General features: G+C 42.8%; 1 protein-coding gene across 9 annotated transcripts in view; it reads right to left on the bottom strand.

The window, feature by feature from the left end:
- Window positions 1–1,896: 1,896 nt before the first annotated feature.
- Window positions 1,897–16,255, bottom strand: part of EEF1D (eukaryotic translation elongation factor 1 delta) — a 34,160-nt gene continuing 19,801 nt past the window's right edge. For 4 of the 9 annotated variants that reach the window (XM_039523266.1, XM_039523265.1, XM_039523258.1 and 1 more), the window contains 6 exons: window positions 8,822–8,893; window positions 6,438–6,537; window positions 6,018–6,145; window positions 4,636–4,905; window positions 3,051–3,245; window positions 1,897–1,994 (listed from right to left, as the gene is read on the bottom strand). In XM_039523266.1, coding sequence (XP_039379200.1) covers window positions 1,956–1,994; window positions 3,051–3,245; window positions 4,636–4,905; window positions 6,018–6,145; window positions 6,438–6,537; window positions 8,822–8,893 — 804 coding nt within the window. In that variant the 3' untranslated portion in view covers window positions 1,897–1,955. The remainder of the gene's footprint in view (window positions 1,995–3,050; window positions 3,246–4,635; window positions 4,906–6,017; window positions 6,146–6,437; window positions 6,538–8,821; window positions 8,894–16,255) is intronic. The other 5 variants (XM_039523264.1, XM_039523262.1, XM_039523263.1 and 2 more) reach the window with 3 other exon arrangements.

The raw sequence follows: 16,255 nt of genomic DNA on the forward strand, positions 1-16,255 counted from the left end.
ATTAATTTCATTCGGTGACCCCTAGTTCTTGTGTTATGAGAAGTAAATAACACTTCCTTATTTACTTTTTCCACACCAGTCATTTTATAGATTTTAATCATATCCCTCCTTAGTCATCTCTTTTCCAAGCTGCAAAGTCCCAGTCTTATTAATCTCATACAGAAGCCGTTCTATACCCCTAACCATTTTTATTGTCCTTTTCTGAACCTTTTCCAATTCCAATATATCTTTTTTTGAGATGGGGTGACCACATCTGCACACCGTATTCAAGATGTGGGTGTACCCTGGATTTATACAGAGGCAATATCATCTTTTCTGTCTTATTATCTATCCTTTTCTTAATGATTCCCAACATTGTTCGCTTTTTTTTTTTTTGACGACTGCCGCTGCACATTGAGTGGATGTTTTCAGAGAACTATCCACAATGACTCCAAGATCTTTCTTGAGTGGTAACAGCTAATTTAGACCCCATCATTTTATATGTACTGTTGGGATTATGTTTTCCAATGGTGACATGTACCCAGTCAATATGGGGATAGTTGAAAACCCCCCTTATTGAACTTTTTATTTTAATAGCTTCTCTAATCTCCCTAAGCATTTCAATCACTATCGCCATCCTGGTCAGGTGGTCGGTAGTATATCCCTACTGCTATATTCTTGTTATTCAAGCATGGAATTACTATCCATAGAGATTCTATGGTACAGTTTGGTGACTGAAAGCAATATCAGAGTGTGAATACAGACACTAAGAGTCAGCCCCCTGATACCTGAGTCTATGCTCCTCCTGTCACACACAGTCCAATTAGAGTCATACTCGGAGTGTAATGCCAGAAGGTATCATTGGTCTAGGTTATCTAGTCTGATCTCCAGTACCTCATAGGCCAGCAACACCACTCAGCATCTACACACTAACCACAACCACCGAAACTAGACCAAAGCCCACAGGAGACTAGACTTAGTGTCACAGGCAAAGACTAGAAGAACCCGAGGTACACCAGTGCCCAAGGTCCTTGCAATGGCAGGGCAATGATTAAATGAGATATACCCAGATATTGCTGGCAAGTGACCCGCACCCACATGCTGCAGAGGAAGGTGAAAAACACCAAAGTCACTGCCAGTTGGACCAGGGGTAATTCTTTCCCAACTTCATATGTGGTGATCAGTTAGACCCTGAGCATGTGAGCAAGAACCAGTCAGCTGTGCACTCAGGGGGGAGAGTGCTCACTGCCACCTCAGAGCCCTGGCCCTCCCTGCCCAATGTTCCATCTCCAGCTGTGGCCATCTCTGATGCTTCAGAGGAAGGAGATAAGGGGAGGTGTGACCCCTGCAGGTGGCAGGCAAATTCAAAGGACAGTTTCATGTTAAAGATTATTTGATTTTTTTAAAAACATGATTAAAGTAGCTAGTGTGAATAAAGGCAGCTACTTTTTAAAGTTACTTAACAAGCCAGCAACACTGCTGAACTCAGAGCTGTTTTAGCAGGTCTAAATAAATGAAACCCTAAAATCTCTTCACTATTTCATGGCCAAGGCTCAGCACAATGAAATTTAACGTTATAAGTCTGGAAGATACAAATTACGAGCCTTACATTAGGTTACAATGTTTGTACACTCAGTTTAAGACTAAGGGAAACAATGAGGTCCTAACCCCTGCTTGGGTGAAGTGGAAGCATAAAATACAGCCAAGTACGATATATTTGTGGCTATTCACTCTGGGCTATTTTATAGGACCCCTTGTCATACCAGCTTGTCAATGACATTGGGGATGATAGTTGCCTTTCCCCTATTTTGCAGTTTTGTAAGCAATATGCACAAGAGACTCCTGGGATGTTGGCTACCACCTTCTGATCCCCTGTGCAACTGGCACACGTTGCAAGGAAAGTCACCCCACACCATCTGCACTCAAAATCTTGACCTTTTATTAGTTACAGTTCCAGAAAGGATAAACGTTAGCTCTTAGATCTTGTTGAAAGCCGCTATGTCAACACTCTGCACCTGAAATAGAAAATAAATGCTGTTAAAGATCAGAAAACACATTCCAGAGATTTAAGATGTACAGAAAGCACATTTACCGGGTTGGTTTCTTGACAGAAGAAATTTGCTCTAACCACCCCCAAGTTTATAAAGCACAATCCTTTATTAAAAGACCATTTTTTAATCAGTCAACAATTAGTCCTGTGAATGGTTGTATTTTAGGATTGGGAGCTATATAACTATTAATGGCATTCAGGATCAGAACCCCATTGTGCTGGGGATTGGACAAATGGCAAGAAAAAGTTCCCACCCCAGAGAGCTTACAAATTAAAACCGGTTTCAGACTCACCCTATAGAAAGGGGATAAGTTCCATTCTTAATTATGGTCTGTGGGCCAGGATATAGTTTTAGGACTGCATACTCTCCTGAATCCACAGCAACCTCCCACTGATGTGAAAGGTTAGTTTGCACAGATCAAAAGGTAGGAGATAGCCTTTATATAGTAAATTAACTATGTTAATATTTGTCAATGCGCCGTGTCATCTTCAGGACCACTCAGTGGGAAAAAAAAACTAGCCTTCAGGATTGCCACTATTTCTGCTCTTTGTTTCTCTCCCTGTCCTTATCCTTGTGGGTCTCCTCTCTTCCCCACACAATAAGTCCCAATTCCACCTCTGCTGTAGACTTCATTCCACCTCACATCCATGTCCCATCCCAGCTGCTAAAACAATCAGTGACAAAATAGTGAATTGCTGTCCCTGAAGCATCAACACACTAAGCACCAGGAACTAGGCACCCCAATGAGTACAAGGGCAAGGGAGGTTCACACCTCTAAGCTATTGCTTCAGGCTGTCTGCAGGCTCTGGAACAGCATCCTTATACTCTTCATGTTTTCAGGGTTATCTTCACAAACATGGGGACTAAAAACTCAAGTCCCATCCCACCCTTGAAAGTTTAGATGATGCAGAACCTGAATATATTGTAGGCTGCAAACACATGAAGTGGATCAAAATCTGGGGTGTGGGTTTAAGGGCCCAGGTGTTTGAAAGCACCGCAAGGCACTAGAGGAGGACTTACGTAGTCTTCAAACTTAGTGATCTCCTCCTCCAGTATGTCTGTTCCAACCTTGTCATCCTCCACTACGCACTGGATCTGGAGCTTCTTAATACCATAACCCACTGGAACCAACTTGGAGGCTCCCCAAACCAGGCCCTCCATCTGAATGGACCGGACGCACTCCTCCATCTTTGCCATGTCAGTTTCATCGTCCCACTAACAAAGCACAAAAAGGGAACTTAGAAGGTTTACCTACATTAGCTGTGGGACTGTCCATCAGGGCTGTGGACTTTGCAATCCTCATCAATGGAAGCTGAACTGGATCAACGTGGTACATATTCCAATTCCATACATACGTCAGCAACAAGGGGTTTAACACACTACCCTGTAGGGCTGCGATCAGGAAAGCAGCGAGGAGATGCGAGATAGAACTCTTCCATGCTCAACAGAGAACAAGACTGACAAAATCATGAATTCTACTTGTACCTGCCAATTTGCTAGGCAGTGCTCTAGTCAGTGATGAGCCAGTATTCAGCTCTTTCCACCCAGTTCTACCATCGCTCTCTGTTAACGAGTCCTTTCTTTGATGAAAGGAGCCTTTCCCAGAGGAATCATCTCTCAAGTTCGACTCTACATGAAGCGAGACCAAGTTACTGCAGATAGTCTGGATTCTGCTTACCTAGGGGGAAGTGTTCTTGGAATGATGCGTCACTTCTTCCATCTCAGAGTCTCAGTTTCAAGAACTAACTCTAAGCCCTTGATAGTTGGTAAAACTACTACTTAGCACTTATCTAGTTAGCCGGAAGCGTTGGGTAATCCTATACACTTTTGTTTCATTGTCATCTTGAGAGAGTTTGTGCTTTACTGATCACTAATCTGTGCTCGTATTTCAGGCTTTTATTCTCTATATGTGCGCTCTAACAGGTGCAAGTTTTTTCAAGGGCTTTTCCACACAGACACGTCATGCATGGCAAGCCAGGGTGTGAACATACAAACACTCTACCCTGTCACACACTAAGACTGAAACAGCAGTATGTCCAAGCGCTCTATGGAACTTTTAGTGCGTGGTAGCCGGGCCCACCTGCCCAGATTGCGCACAGCAGGCTAGAGAGCTACAGATTTACACCCCATTTTCCTACTCTTCAACTGACCACGTAAATAAGCCCCAAGAGAAGAAAGATCTTCCAGACCAGGGGTGATCAAACTGCAGCCCACAGAACATCTGCAACTGCCATCTTGAATATGGAGCAGAACTGCTCACAGATCCCATCATGCAATGCTCAATGCCGATCCAAACAACTGCATGCTGACAGGTTCTGTAATTTGTGCACCAGATCATCTACACAGGGCAGCTGCAGTCTGCAAGTTAGATGTAAATAGGGTGACAAGATGTCCTGATTTTATAGGGACAGTCCCGATTTTTGTGCCTTTTTCTTATATAGGCTTATATTACTCCCCCACCCCGTCCCGATTTTTCACACTTACTGTCTGGTCACCCTAGATGTAACCCACACACTCCTGCAATGTTACAATCATAATCTCAGGACAGACACCCCACTTTACAGCCAAAACAGTTGTTGTGTAAGGAATAGCTTAAGCTGCTTACAGGCTTGACATCCAGAAGGATGGAAGACTTGGCAATGAGGCCAGGCTTTTTAGACTTCTTCTCCGCATACTGGCGTAGTCGCTCTTCCCGAACTTTGGCAGCCTCCTGGTCTTCCTCTTCGTCCCCACTGCCAAATAGGTCAATGTCGTCATCCTCATCTTCGTCGTCAGCCTCGGATGGTCCTACTTTCTTTGCAGGTGGAGCAGAAGGGAGTTCCACTTTCTTTGGGGGAGCAGCAGGTGATTCCACCTTCTTCATTGGGGTGACATGCTTCATGGAAACAATGGGCAAAAGAGGGAGAAAATAAATCCAAGTGTAAAACAAAGCAGCAAACTCCACCCCCTATCACAGTTAGGACTTGACTTGCCAAAACAAGGCTATGCCACCATCCAAAGGCATGAGCTCAAAGTCATGCAGCCAGGAGCTTGGTGCTTATATTCAAGGCACTCAATGGCCTGGGCCCAGCATAGCAAAAAGAGCCTAAGTGCCAGGCACATGTCTGCAGGTTGCCTTCTCTAAGCGGCATAGTAACATGTACACTTAAAAATAACCCCCAAAAGAAATTGCTCCAGCGTACAAACAATTCTTCTGTGGGCAAGGGAGGGAAGAGAGAGTGAACCACATTACGCAGGTTAATCTCACTGCTCGGTGCCCTACTGGAAGGCACTTTAAGGGTATGTCTGTGCAGCCAAGAAAAACCTGTGGCTGGCCTGTGCAGCCAACTCGGGCTCACAGGGCTCAGGCTGCAGGGCTGTTTCACAGCAATGAAACAGCTCCACGAACCAGAGTCATCTGGCACAGTCCAGCCGAGGGTTTTTCTTGGCTGTGTAGACGTACCCTCAGATACTGATGAAAGTACTATAAGAGTATTTATAGAATACAATACACAGGGGCAAAAGTTAGTTCCATTAAAGGTCTCCAATGCATCCTCCAAACTGGAGCAAGATGCAACGGGTAGAGGATACTCAGTTCCCAGAGATATTACTTTTTCCTACTCGAGGCAAAGATTCTCACAAGGCTTCTGAGAACCAACAGGTCCCCAAGTCTGTCCATCTGTATAGGTCTCTCCTTGCTATATACCCAATAGGTACCAAGAAGCTTAGTTTACTTAGTGTGCTCTCATTTATACACAAGTGTAAATTACTGGCTTAGCATCACAGATTTTGGTGGACCTCTACAGATCTGTCCCAGCTGAGGATCTGGCCCATCACATATCCTCTTCACTGGGCCTGAAGCAGGAGAATCCGTGCTCTGCATCTGCACTTGGGCTGAGACGAGGAAGAAAGAGCAGCTCTAGAAGGCTCTGCTGGGGAGCCCTTGGCTAACACTTGTGGAGAGATCTCTTTTCTCTTAGTAGTTGGCATGAAGTATTCTAAACTGACCTGGCACCTTGAGGAGTTGATTACCTGGGTTGGCGGCGTTGCTGAGGGATGGTGAGAGGTGGAGGATTTTTCTAGTGTGTTCAGGCGAGTTTCCAGCTTGCAGATGGCCAGCTGAAGATCTGCAACAACTAGAAAAGGGAGAAAGAACTCTCTCATTTTACTGGTTCAACGCATGGCAGAAGATGCAGCAATTATTCTTTGGTAAGGTCAGGATGAGTTTGCTTTCACTCTAGGCAGGCTACCAAGCAAACTGCATCTATCCCAACTCAAGAGAAATCCTCACTCCAATGTTAACAAAACCACCAACAAAATACACACAATTCACAGGGCTTCACAACATTACATTGAGTGGTCAGCAAGATGTGCCTGCCACTAGCTGCCAAGTCCAATGTGTTTTCTTGCCAGAGATTTCTCACTTACCACTGTGGAGATTTTGGTTCTCCACCTCCAGGTTAGCTATTCTGGTGACGAGCTCATTTTGGTCACCACCAGGCCCAGCAGAAGAGGTCGTGCTTGCACTCTGCAACAAGGGAAACCAAGATGAAAAACTAGCCTGTTCACTCAGTTCTCAGACTAAGACAGACATGCTGCCTCTCTAAAGCAGGAAGGCAGAGACAACACTGGGAAAAAGGAGAAGAGATTTTACAGGCTAGCTAGAAAAAAGTCCTTTTGATCGCAAGCGTTTTAAAGCAAATGTTAAACACCAAAATCAGAACGTGAAAAAAATTCTGGTGGAGCTGGCAGGTTCAGAAGACCACCACATTTCTACAGTCCCAAATTGTGGACTACCTTAATATTTGCATCTCTAGCATCTTCCAAAACTTCTCTAGTGCACCTCAGAAAATTTACAAACATTACTTACACTAACACCCCTGCTAAGGAGCTAAAGAGCTTCCAATTACAGATAAGGAAACTGAGGTACAGATGGCTGAAGTGACTTGGCTAAGGTCATTCAGTAAATCAGTGGCAAGGGTAGGAATAGAACATAAGAACACAGCACTAGCAGAAGACTCAAATGAACAGCAAACAATTTTTTTCAGAAGCAGGAAGCCTGCCAAACCAGTGGGGCCACTGGACGATCGAGGGGCTAAAGGAGCACTAAAGAAAGACAAGGCCATTGTGGAGAAGCTAAATTAATTATTTGCATCGTCTTCGTTGCAGAGGATGTCAGGGAGATTCCCTTACCTGAGACATTCTTTTTAAATAAATCTGAAAACTTTCCCAGATTCAGGTGTCAACAGAGAAAGTTTTGGCACAAACTGATAAATTAAACAGTAACTGGTCACCAGGATCAGATGGGATTCACCCAAGGGTTCTGAAGGAATTCAAATATGAAACTGCAGAACTATTAACTGTGGTATGTAACCTATCGCCTAAATCTGCTTCTGTACCAGATGACTGGAGAACAGCTAACGTGATGCCGATTTTTAAAAAAGGCTCCAGAGGTAATCCTGACAATTGCAGGCCAGTAAGTCTAACTTCAGTACCAGGCAAGCTGATTGAAACTATAGTAAAGAACAGAATCATCAGACACATACATGAACAGGATTTGTTGGGGAAGTCAACATGGCTTTTGTAAAGGGAAATCCTGCCTCAATCTACTAGAATTCTTTGAGGGGGTCAAATATGTGGACAAGGATGATCCACTGGATATAGTGTACTTGGACTTTCAGAAAGCCTTTGACAAGGTCCCTCACCAAAGGCTCTTAAGCAAACTAAGCAATCATAGCATAAAGAGACAATTCTCTCATGAATCACTAACTGGTTAAAAGATAGGAAACAAAGGGTAAGAATACATGGTCAGTTTTCAGAATAGAGAGAAGTAAATAGTGGTGTCCACCAAGGATCTGTACCGGGATTGGTGCTGTTCAACATTCATAACGAATGATGGGTCACCTGATGAGTGCCCTGCTCTGTTCACTCCCTTTGAAGCATCTGGCACTGGCCACCGGAGGAAGACAGGATATTGGCCTAGATGGACCATTGGTCTGACCCAGTATGGCCATTCTTATATTCTCTGCAGTGAATTAGATAGTGGCCCAGGGGGATCAGGAGACATGAGAACCATGTGTTCTTCTCTGCATTAGCCCCCCATGGTCTTGTGTCCAGGACACCAGGGATACTCCTGCAGATCTCCCCCCCCGCCACCAAGTTGCACAAACCAGTCTTGTGGCTGCCCTGCCATAGGTTGGCTCCCAAGCTTGGTGGGGGGGTCAGCAAAGGCTGGGACTGCTGTGAAGGGAGCAGGAAGAAGAGAGGAGCATCGTCTATCTTTCATACAATCCCTTCCGGCTATAAGAGGAGCACACTTTGGAGAACACCAGATTCAGCCCTCAGCTAAAGATTACTGTTCTGACACAAGGCTTTGGGTTAATGGGCAGATCTTAGAAGAACCTCCCCCCCGCCCCCCCCACCCCCCTGGAGTGTGGCTTCCAGGTTGCACAAGATGCCTAAAACTCAAGTCTCATCCAAAGGGCAAACCACTCGCAATAGGCACAGGCTCTGACATATAGGTGCAGATCTGCAATCCAGGGCCTTTAGCTCAGAGGTGGGAGGGCTACCTACTGAGCCCTTAAGACCTATCTACTTTAACTATGAACACTGACAGTCTGCCCATGGCCAGGCTCCTGAGTGTCCAGCATAGCATTGGTGGCAAATGCACTGCAAGAATTCATCAAATCGCCTGGGGCCCATACACTTCAGCATGAAATTTTTGTCCAAACGGGGGCTGTTTCTTCCTCCAGTTTATTCACAAAAAACAGACAACCACTGGTTAGCTGTCCCCCATCCCCAACAGGACTTACAGTCAGGCGACCTGACCTTCTCTTGGATTGGGCAGGTGGGGCTTCTTGGGGGCTATCCAGAATGGTCTTGCGCTGGTAAGGGTGAAAGGTTTGGGGATTCAGGACAAGTATAATATGAAAAAGAAAGTAAGCATTTCACTCATGCTAGGGTGGGCATTCAAATACAGGCATCACACATGCATGCAGGAAAACCATTCAGATTCATCAGGACAGTGAGCCATATATTCACAGAATCCACATCTAAAAACTCTGACCCGCTAAACAGAAAGATTCAAGTGGACGCGGAGGAAAACAGCACTACATTAAATCTTCCTAGTCAGCCTTGGCTTGAACTGCTGGGGTAAAATGCAGGTTATATGCCAGGTATTCATATTGCCAGCTTCTAGTTACACATCCTAGTACTTCCCAGGAAGGTACAGTCGCTTGGTGACAGGACTAAGAATCAAGAAGTCTGGATTCTATCACCAGCCCTGACCTTGACTTGTAGTGTGATTTGGGACAATTTCCCTATCTACAAAACAATAAAAGCGCACTATATAAGTACTAAATATCATTATATTATGTGACATTTTTTATTGTCAAAGCATTGTAAAAATCAACTAACTCTTAGCGCTCTGGTACGACAGATAAGTATCCCCATTTTACAGATGGGAAACCAAGACACAGAGGATATGTCAACACAGCAATCAGAAGGCATGACTGAAGCATATGCAGGCATACACATGCTTGCTCATGAAGAACAGCAGTGAAGCCACGACAGTATGGGCTAGCCGCCCGAGTACGTACCCTGGGTCCCAGGTGGGATTATACTCTGACAGCTAGCCTGTAGCACTGCAGCTACACTGTCATTTTTAGCAAGCTAGCTCAGATATGCTTATGTACTGCAATCACATCTCCTGAATGCCATATAGACATACCCAGATAAATTAACTAACTTCCTTAAAGTCAGACTGAATCAGCAGCAGTCAGGATTAACTCAGGAGTTCTCAGCTCCTAGCCAGAAGCAAAATCCAGGAGACCACACTCATTTCTCTCCTACAGAGAATAAAGCAGCAACATCTACACTAAGCAAAAAGCTCACATGACAAAAGTCAGCAAAGGCTTCCCCCCACCTTCCCAAATTGGTGTTGAAAACTAACTGCTAGCAAACACAGGACAACCAGGGTGAGCACGAGGTCATTTCCTAGTACAGACTCACTTGACAAGGCCACTGCTAGCCCAGCTCAGTAAACCACAAGGTTTTCAAGGCTAAAACTCATTGAAACCCTCAGCAGTTAGAACTCTTTCTGCTCTATTTACACCAACAGGTCTGAGAACAAAATATAGCTAGTTTAATTAAATGAGTGAACAAGGACAGTAGTCTCTTCCATACATTATTTAAACCCATTTTCTTCCCCTCTACCCATGTCACTGGCTCCAGATATGCGTTCGTTTTATTTAAAAATAAAAATAAAATAAAGATTTTTCTACCCCTAACGGTTATGAAGAGAACCTTAAAGACAGGAGCCAGATACAAACAAATACAGTGTTGTCTTCCTGAGTAGACATACAATCTGAAACAACAGCTCAGAGAAGTATCAATTGCTTCATTTGCCCCAAGGGGTTAAAAATTGAAACCTAAAGATGGCAGTTTAAATATCAGCATTGCTAACTATTAGGGCTGTCAATTAATCACCGTTAACTCACACGATTAACTAAAAAAACCCTAATTGCAATTAAGCACAGTTTTTATCACACATTGGTATAAACCGAATACCAATTTAAATGTATTAAATATTTTTGGATATTTTTCTACATTTTCAAATATATTGATTTCAATTACAACACAGAGTACAAAGGTTTCAGAGTAGCAGCCGTCTTAGTCTGTATCTGCAAAAAGATTAGTCTCTAAGGTGCCACAAATACTCCTGTTCTTTTTACAGAATACAAAGTGTACAGTGCTCATTTTATATTTTTTTATTACAAATATTGGCACTGTAAAAATTATAAGAGAAATAGCGTTTTTCAATCTACCTCATACAACCACTGTAATACAATCTTTTTCCTGAAAGTGTAACTTACAAATGTAGGTTTTTTTGTTACATAACTGCACTCAAACAAAACAATGTAAAACTTGAGCTTTTTTTTATTTTATTTGAGTGCAGTTTTTTATATATAATATATAAATTCTACATTTGTAAGTTCAACTTTCATGATAAAGAGATTGCACTACAGTACTTGTATGAGGTGAATTGAAAAATACTACCCCTCTACCTCGATATAATGCTGTCCTCGGGAGCCAAAAAAATCTTACCGCGCTATAGGTGAAACCGCGTTATATCGAACTTGCTTTGATCCGCCGGAGTGCGCAGCCCAGCCCCACCCCTCCGGAGCACTGCTTTACTGTGTTATATCAGGTCGCGTTATATCGGGGTAGAGGTGTATTTCTTTTGTTTTTTACAGTGCAAATATTTAATCAAAAAATAAGAAGTGAGCACTATACACTTTGTAATCTGTGTTGTAATTAAAATCAATATATTTGAAAATGTAGAAAACATCAAAAAATATTTAAATAAATGGTATTCTATTATTAACAGTGTGATTAATCATGATTAGGTTTTTTTAATCGCTTGACAGCCCTACTAACTATTTCCCTACTGATAGCTGGACATTTCTGCTAAAATTGTTATGCTCATGTCAGTCCCAAGACACCACTCATTTTTGGTGAAAGTCATTCAGTTGTATGAGAGGTTGGAGGAAGAGGAGTACTTACTTATTTCATGTTTCACAATGTGTTTGTACTGATCGATAATCGGACTTCAAACTTTACAGAGTCCTCACTGAGGAACAGTCAGAGTTTGGAAAAATATTCTAAGATTATGAAGTGATTACAAGAAGTTTTGCTATTGCAGTTAAGCGATTATTTAAATGACATAAAAGCCTGTTGCAAACATTTTATACTATACTGTGCCATAGGTTGTATTCTCTGTATTTATACATGGCTATATTTAACAGTTATGGAACTATACAGCTCTACCAAGCTGGAGTAAGTTTGCTCCAACAGCCTTTTTTCCTGTTAAACAAGGAAATTAAAACTTGCATGGAGGCAACATTAAGGTTGCAAATATAAATACTAAAGCCAGAAAAAGAGTTGTGGGTTAACAAAAGTTACATCTGCAACTTGGGTATCTAGTAGGCGATTAAACAGTGCTGTGCAATTGAACAAGTTAATGTTCACTTCCTGTTTCACATTTGCAAAGTTGTTGGATTATCAGTTTTGTATTTAATGTTAAAAATGATATATTTTTAAGAGGGGAAATGTGCCCCCTCAATGTATGTACCTGGGAAAATGGGCACAGGAGTGCAGCAGGTAGGCCTGGAACAGTCCCTCTGCTGGCCCATGGTTCTGTCAGGTGGGCATTCTGCAGAGTTACAAAGATCAGGAACAGAAAGACTGATGGACAGGCAAGGACATTCCAGGTTTTCAGGGACGCATAGTCAAGTACGTTTATTCCTATGTACAATCGAGTGTTTTTCCCTCTTACTTTTGATTAAAAGATTGCATTGGATTTCCTCTTGGCAAAAACAAACTGTAATGGATTCTATTAAGGATGAGAATTCAAATGCAAAAAAGGTAGCCATTCAAAGATTAAGGTTCCCACAGCATCACTGACTTGGTCACTTGACCATGTTATCTGTAATATTTACAAACGTGGATATCTTCTGTTTGGGAACCTTAGGGCAGGTCTACACTACGGGGGAAAATCGATATAAGATACGCAACTTCAGCTACGTGAATAACGTAGCTGAAGTCGAAGTATCTTATATCGAATTACCTACCGTCCTCACGGCGCGGGATCGATGTCCGCGGCTCCCCATGTCGACTCCGCTACCGCCGTTCGGGTTGGTTGAGTTATGGAGTCGACATGAGCGCGTTCGGGGATCGATATATCACGTCTAGATGAGACGCGATATATCGATCCCCGAGAAATTGATTGCTACCCGCCGATATGGCGGGTAGTGAAGACGTACCCTTAGTTTTCAGTTCCTGATTTCAATGGGGTTAAATGTTTAGCTTTAACAGGACATTGAATTAAGAGTGCTAAGAGCAGCACAGCAGTCTGCCTAAAAATCTCACAAGGAAGAAATCTCAGCCTGCCTAGAGAAGCCTCAAGTAGGCATGTAAAAAATTCACAGGAGTTTTCCCTAGTTATGAAGCAAGGAATGTAGAATCCAGTCCTGTAGCTTTACCATAGGTCTCAACCATCTGACCCTTTCCAGTTTACAGATATTTGAAGTAGAATAAACTTTTGTAATTAAGAGTTTAAAAAGATAACCCTAGCACTAAGCTGAATAAGACATCCCTCTGTTACAAAATGCAGGGACACTGCAGAACTCTCTTTCTAGCCTCAAGCAGCTGCAGAATCGAAATGTAATGGCAACAGAATGAAAATGCATACATGGCAGAATACACAGAAACTTAGATTTTCCCTTTTCCAAACAGCACTGTGGATCTCACAACAAATGACCCACTCAGTATTACTCTGAGAAGTACATACATAATACAGGAATCTACCCTGCCTGTCTTCAATGTAACACAAAACTGCCCGCTTACAAATAGTTATCACTACACTAACTTGAATACGGTACGAGTGAAAAGTTATGATAAAGGGGAATTAGATGGAGATGGCCTAGACAGCAGTTACACTATATGCATTTTGCTGCCAGATATTATTCTGAGATACCCAATAATTCATTAAAAATTGAGGGAGGGATGAATTATGGGAATGGATTGGAAAGTGTCAAAAATTCTGTTTCTGTAAACACACTTCAAATCAGATAAAGGAGCACCAACTAGTGGAGAAGAAAGGAAATTGGAATAGTTTAAAATCCAGAACTTTAGATTCACTTTATATGAGACTAGCCCAACCCAGAGTGAAGAAAGTGATCACACTAGTGTAGGGAGCTGACCCAACCCCCCCACCCCTCCCCCCCAACTGTAAACAGAACACATCCACTTTTTTGAGGGGGTGGGGGGGTGGGAGTGGAGAAAGGATATCCACTTCCCCAGTGGATCACTATCTAATCAACAGCACGTTAGGTCTTATAAGCACGTTTATAAACGGATGTCATTGAACTCAATGTGCACACTTTATCCTACAGTTTCCAAGAAGGCAGACCCAACCCATTTAGGGGTAAACTCTCATGCACATTAACCGCCAGGCGGTCTTCCTAATTTACTACTATGTCAGAGCACATGCTCTGGAAGGTTTGGTCATGTTCTTGGCCTGCAAGAACAGAGTCAGACTTACACACACATAAAAGCAGCCTATTCCAGCTGTATAGGGTTGCCTACAACACTATTACCTGGATACCTCAAACATTTCTAAAATGCATCCTCATCCTACCTCAAAAGAGGGTGTTAAGTAATCCCATTTTACAGATGGGGAATGCACGTACAGAGAGGTTAAGTGACTTGCCTAAGTCTGAGGGAGAGCAGGGAACAGAACCCAGAACTTTTAGGTCCCAGTCCAATGCCTAACCACAAAATCATTGTTTATGGTTAACAGTATGGACAGAGACTCTGGGTTCAATTCCCTGCTCTGTCAGGCTTCCTGTGTGTCCTCGGGCAAGACGCTTCACCTCCATGCCTCAGTTTCCCATCTGTAAAACTGAGATAACTCCAACCCCTTTGTCTTGACTATTTAAACAAAGTTGTTCAGGGCTGGGATTGCATCATACTGTACGTCTGTAGACTCTTCAGCCCATAGTAGTCCTGATTTCATTCGGCCCTTTAGACACCACTGTAATACAAATAATGAAGCCCCTTCCATGGTCTCTTTGGGAAACAGGGTTTGCAAAACAGCAGAGTGTATTTGAAGACACTAGCGGTCTCTGTATAGAGTCTTCCACATTGGCACAGCAAGTGCACCAAAGCCTCCATTAGTCTCTGGGCTTCCAATATACTTTGTAGTCACATCACAAAATCAATAAGGCTTTTTAAATGTTTAAGAAGCTTCATTTAAAATTAAATCAAAATGCAGAGTCCCCCAGACCAGTGGCCAGGACCCAGACAGTGTGAGTGCCACTGAAAATTAGCTCGCGTGCCGCCTTCGGCACCAGTGCCATAGGTTGCCCACCCCTGCATTAAAGGTACATAAGAAAGTGTTAGTATCAAACAGATGGGCTGAAATGAGTGATTATAAAAGCAGACGTGTCCATGCAAAGCAGAATGAAAGGTATGTGCAAATAAATGTTTCTGGCATCTTTTTTTTTTTTTAAACTTTTTGGGAGATGCAAACCACTACCTCAGATTCCTTCCACTGCACAGTATTTCGATATTTCTAGATACTGACTGTCAAACTGCAGTATTGCTATTTGCAATAGATCCATGAAATGCAACCAGGAAAGAGCTAGAAAAATGTAATTCTTCCATCTTCCCATCTCTACCCAGAGCCAGAGAACAGTTCTCTGGATCTTCAGGTTATCAAGCTGAAGTTCCCATACTTGGACTCTTTCCCACCACCAAAATCCTGGATACCGAGCACAAAAACCAACAGGCCTCCAAAGTCATTCTACAAATTTAGTGTAAACCAGTTTGTTTTGTGAGGTATGAGAACAAAATCCACGTTATCAGGCTATAAAGCAATGTAACACACTTATGCTATTCCATACAGATACTTTTGGTGCTTGTATTGTTACTGTCCATAATTTATAATGATCCTTTAGAAACGGAAAGCTAGGGAATTTGACATTTCAGACCTGTCTGTCTTCCCGCATGTCTAAGAGCAGAGGCCAACCGCTCTTACTGCCTAGCTGTGCACCGGCACAGATGATGTTAGCAATTATTTATGTTGTTGCACTACAGATGCACATGGTGCTTTACAAGAAAAATTAAGACTGCAGTGTCTGCCACAAAGAGCTAACAAAGCTAATATAGGACAAGATGAACAAGAGATCATGAACAAGGCGGGACTGAGAGGTCATTAATACTATGCATGTGCTTGGGTAAGCAGTGCACATATCTCGAGGGTGACACAATGGTTGTGGGTTTGCTATGTTGTTATGAAGCCACCTTAACAGCTACCTAGTTAAGCCTGCAACGAGTTTTCCCACTTCAAGCAGTTTTAACTGCAAATTCAAGTATGATAATTAATTGAGATCAGTCTGGTGTCCTACATGTATTTCACACTCTTTAGAGTCTCCACTGCACAAGTCTGAGATTTAAAATCCATCCCTTTGGGAATCCTCCCAGAGATTAACTGCATTTGATAGCACTTTCTGCCTACTCACTTTTGTTGAAACAACAGGGAGTTCGGTGGTACCCTGAAGACTGGCAGATTTATTTGGGCGTGGGTTTTCGTGGGTAGAAAACCCGCTTCTTAAGATGCCTGGAGCGTAAGGTCCCTAGAATCTCTCACTCTCAAAAACCACAACCATGTTGAAATCTCAACA

This window comes from Mauremys reevesii, linkage group 2 (assembly GCF_016161935.1).
Source record: "Mauremys reevesii isolate NIE-2019 linkage group 2, ASM1616193v1, whole genome shotgun sequence".
Classification (NCBI taxonomy): Eukaryota; Metazoa; Chordata; order Testudines; family Geoemydidae; genus Mauremys; species Mauremys reevesii.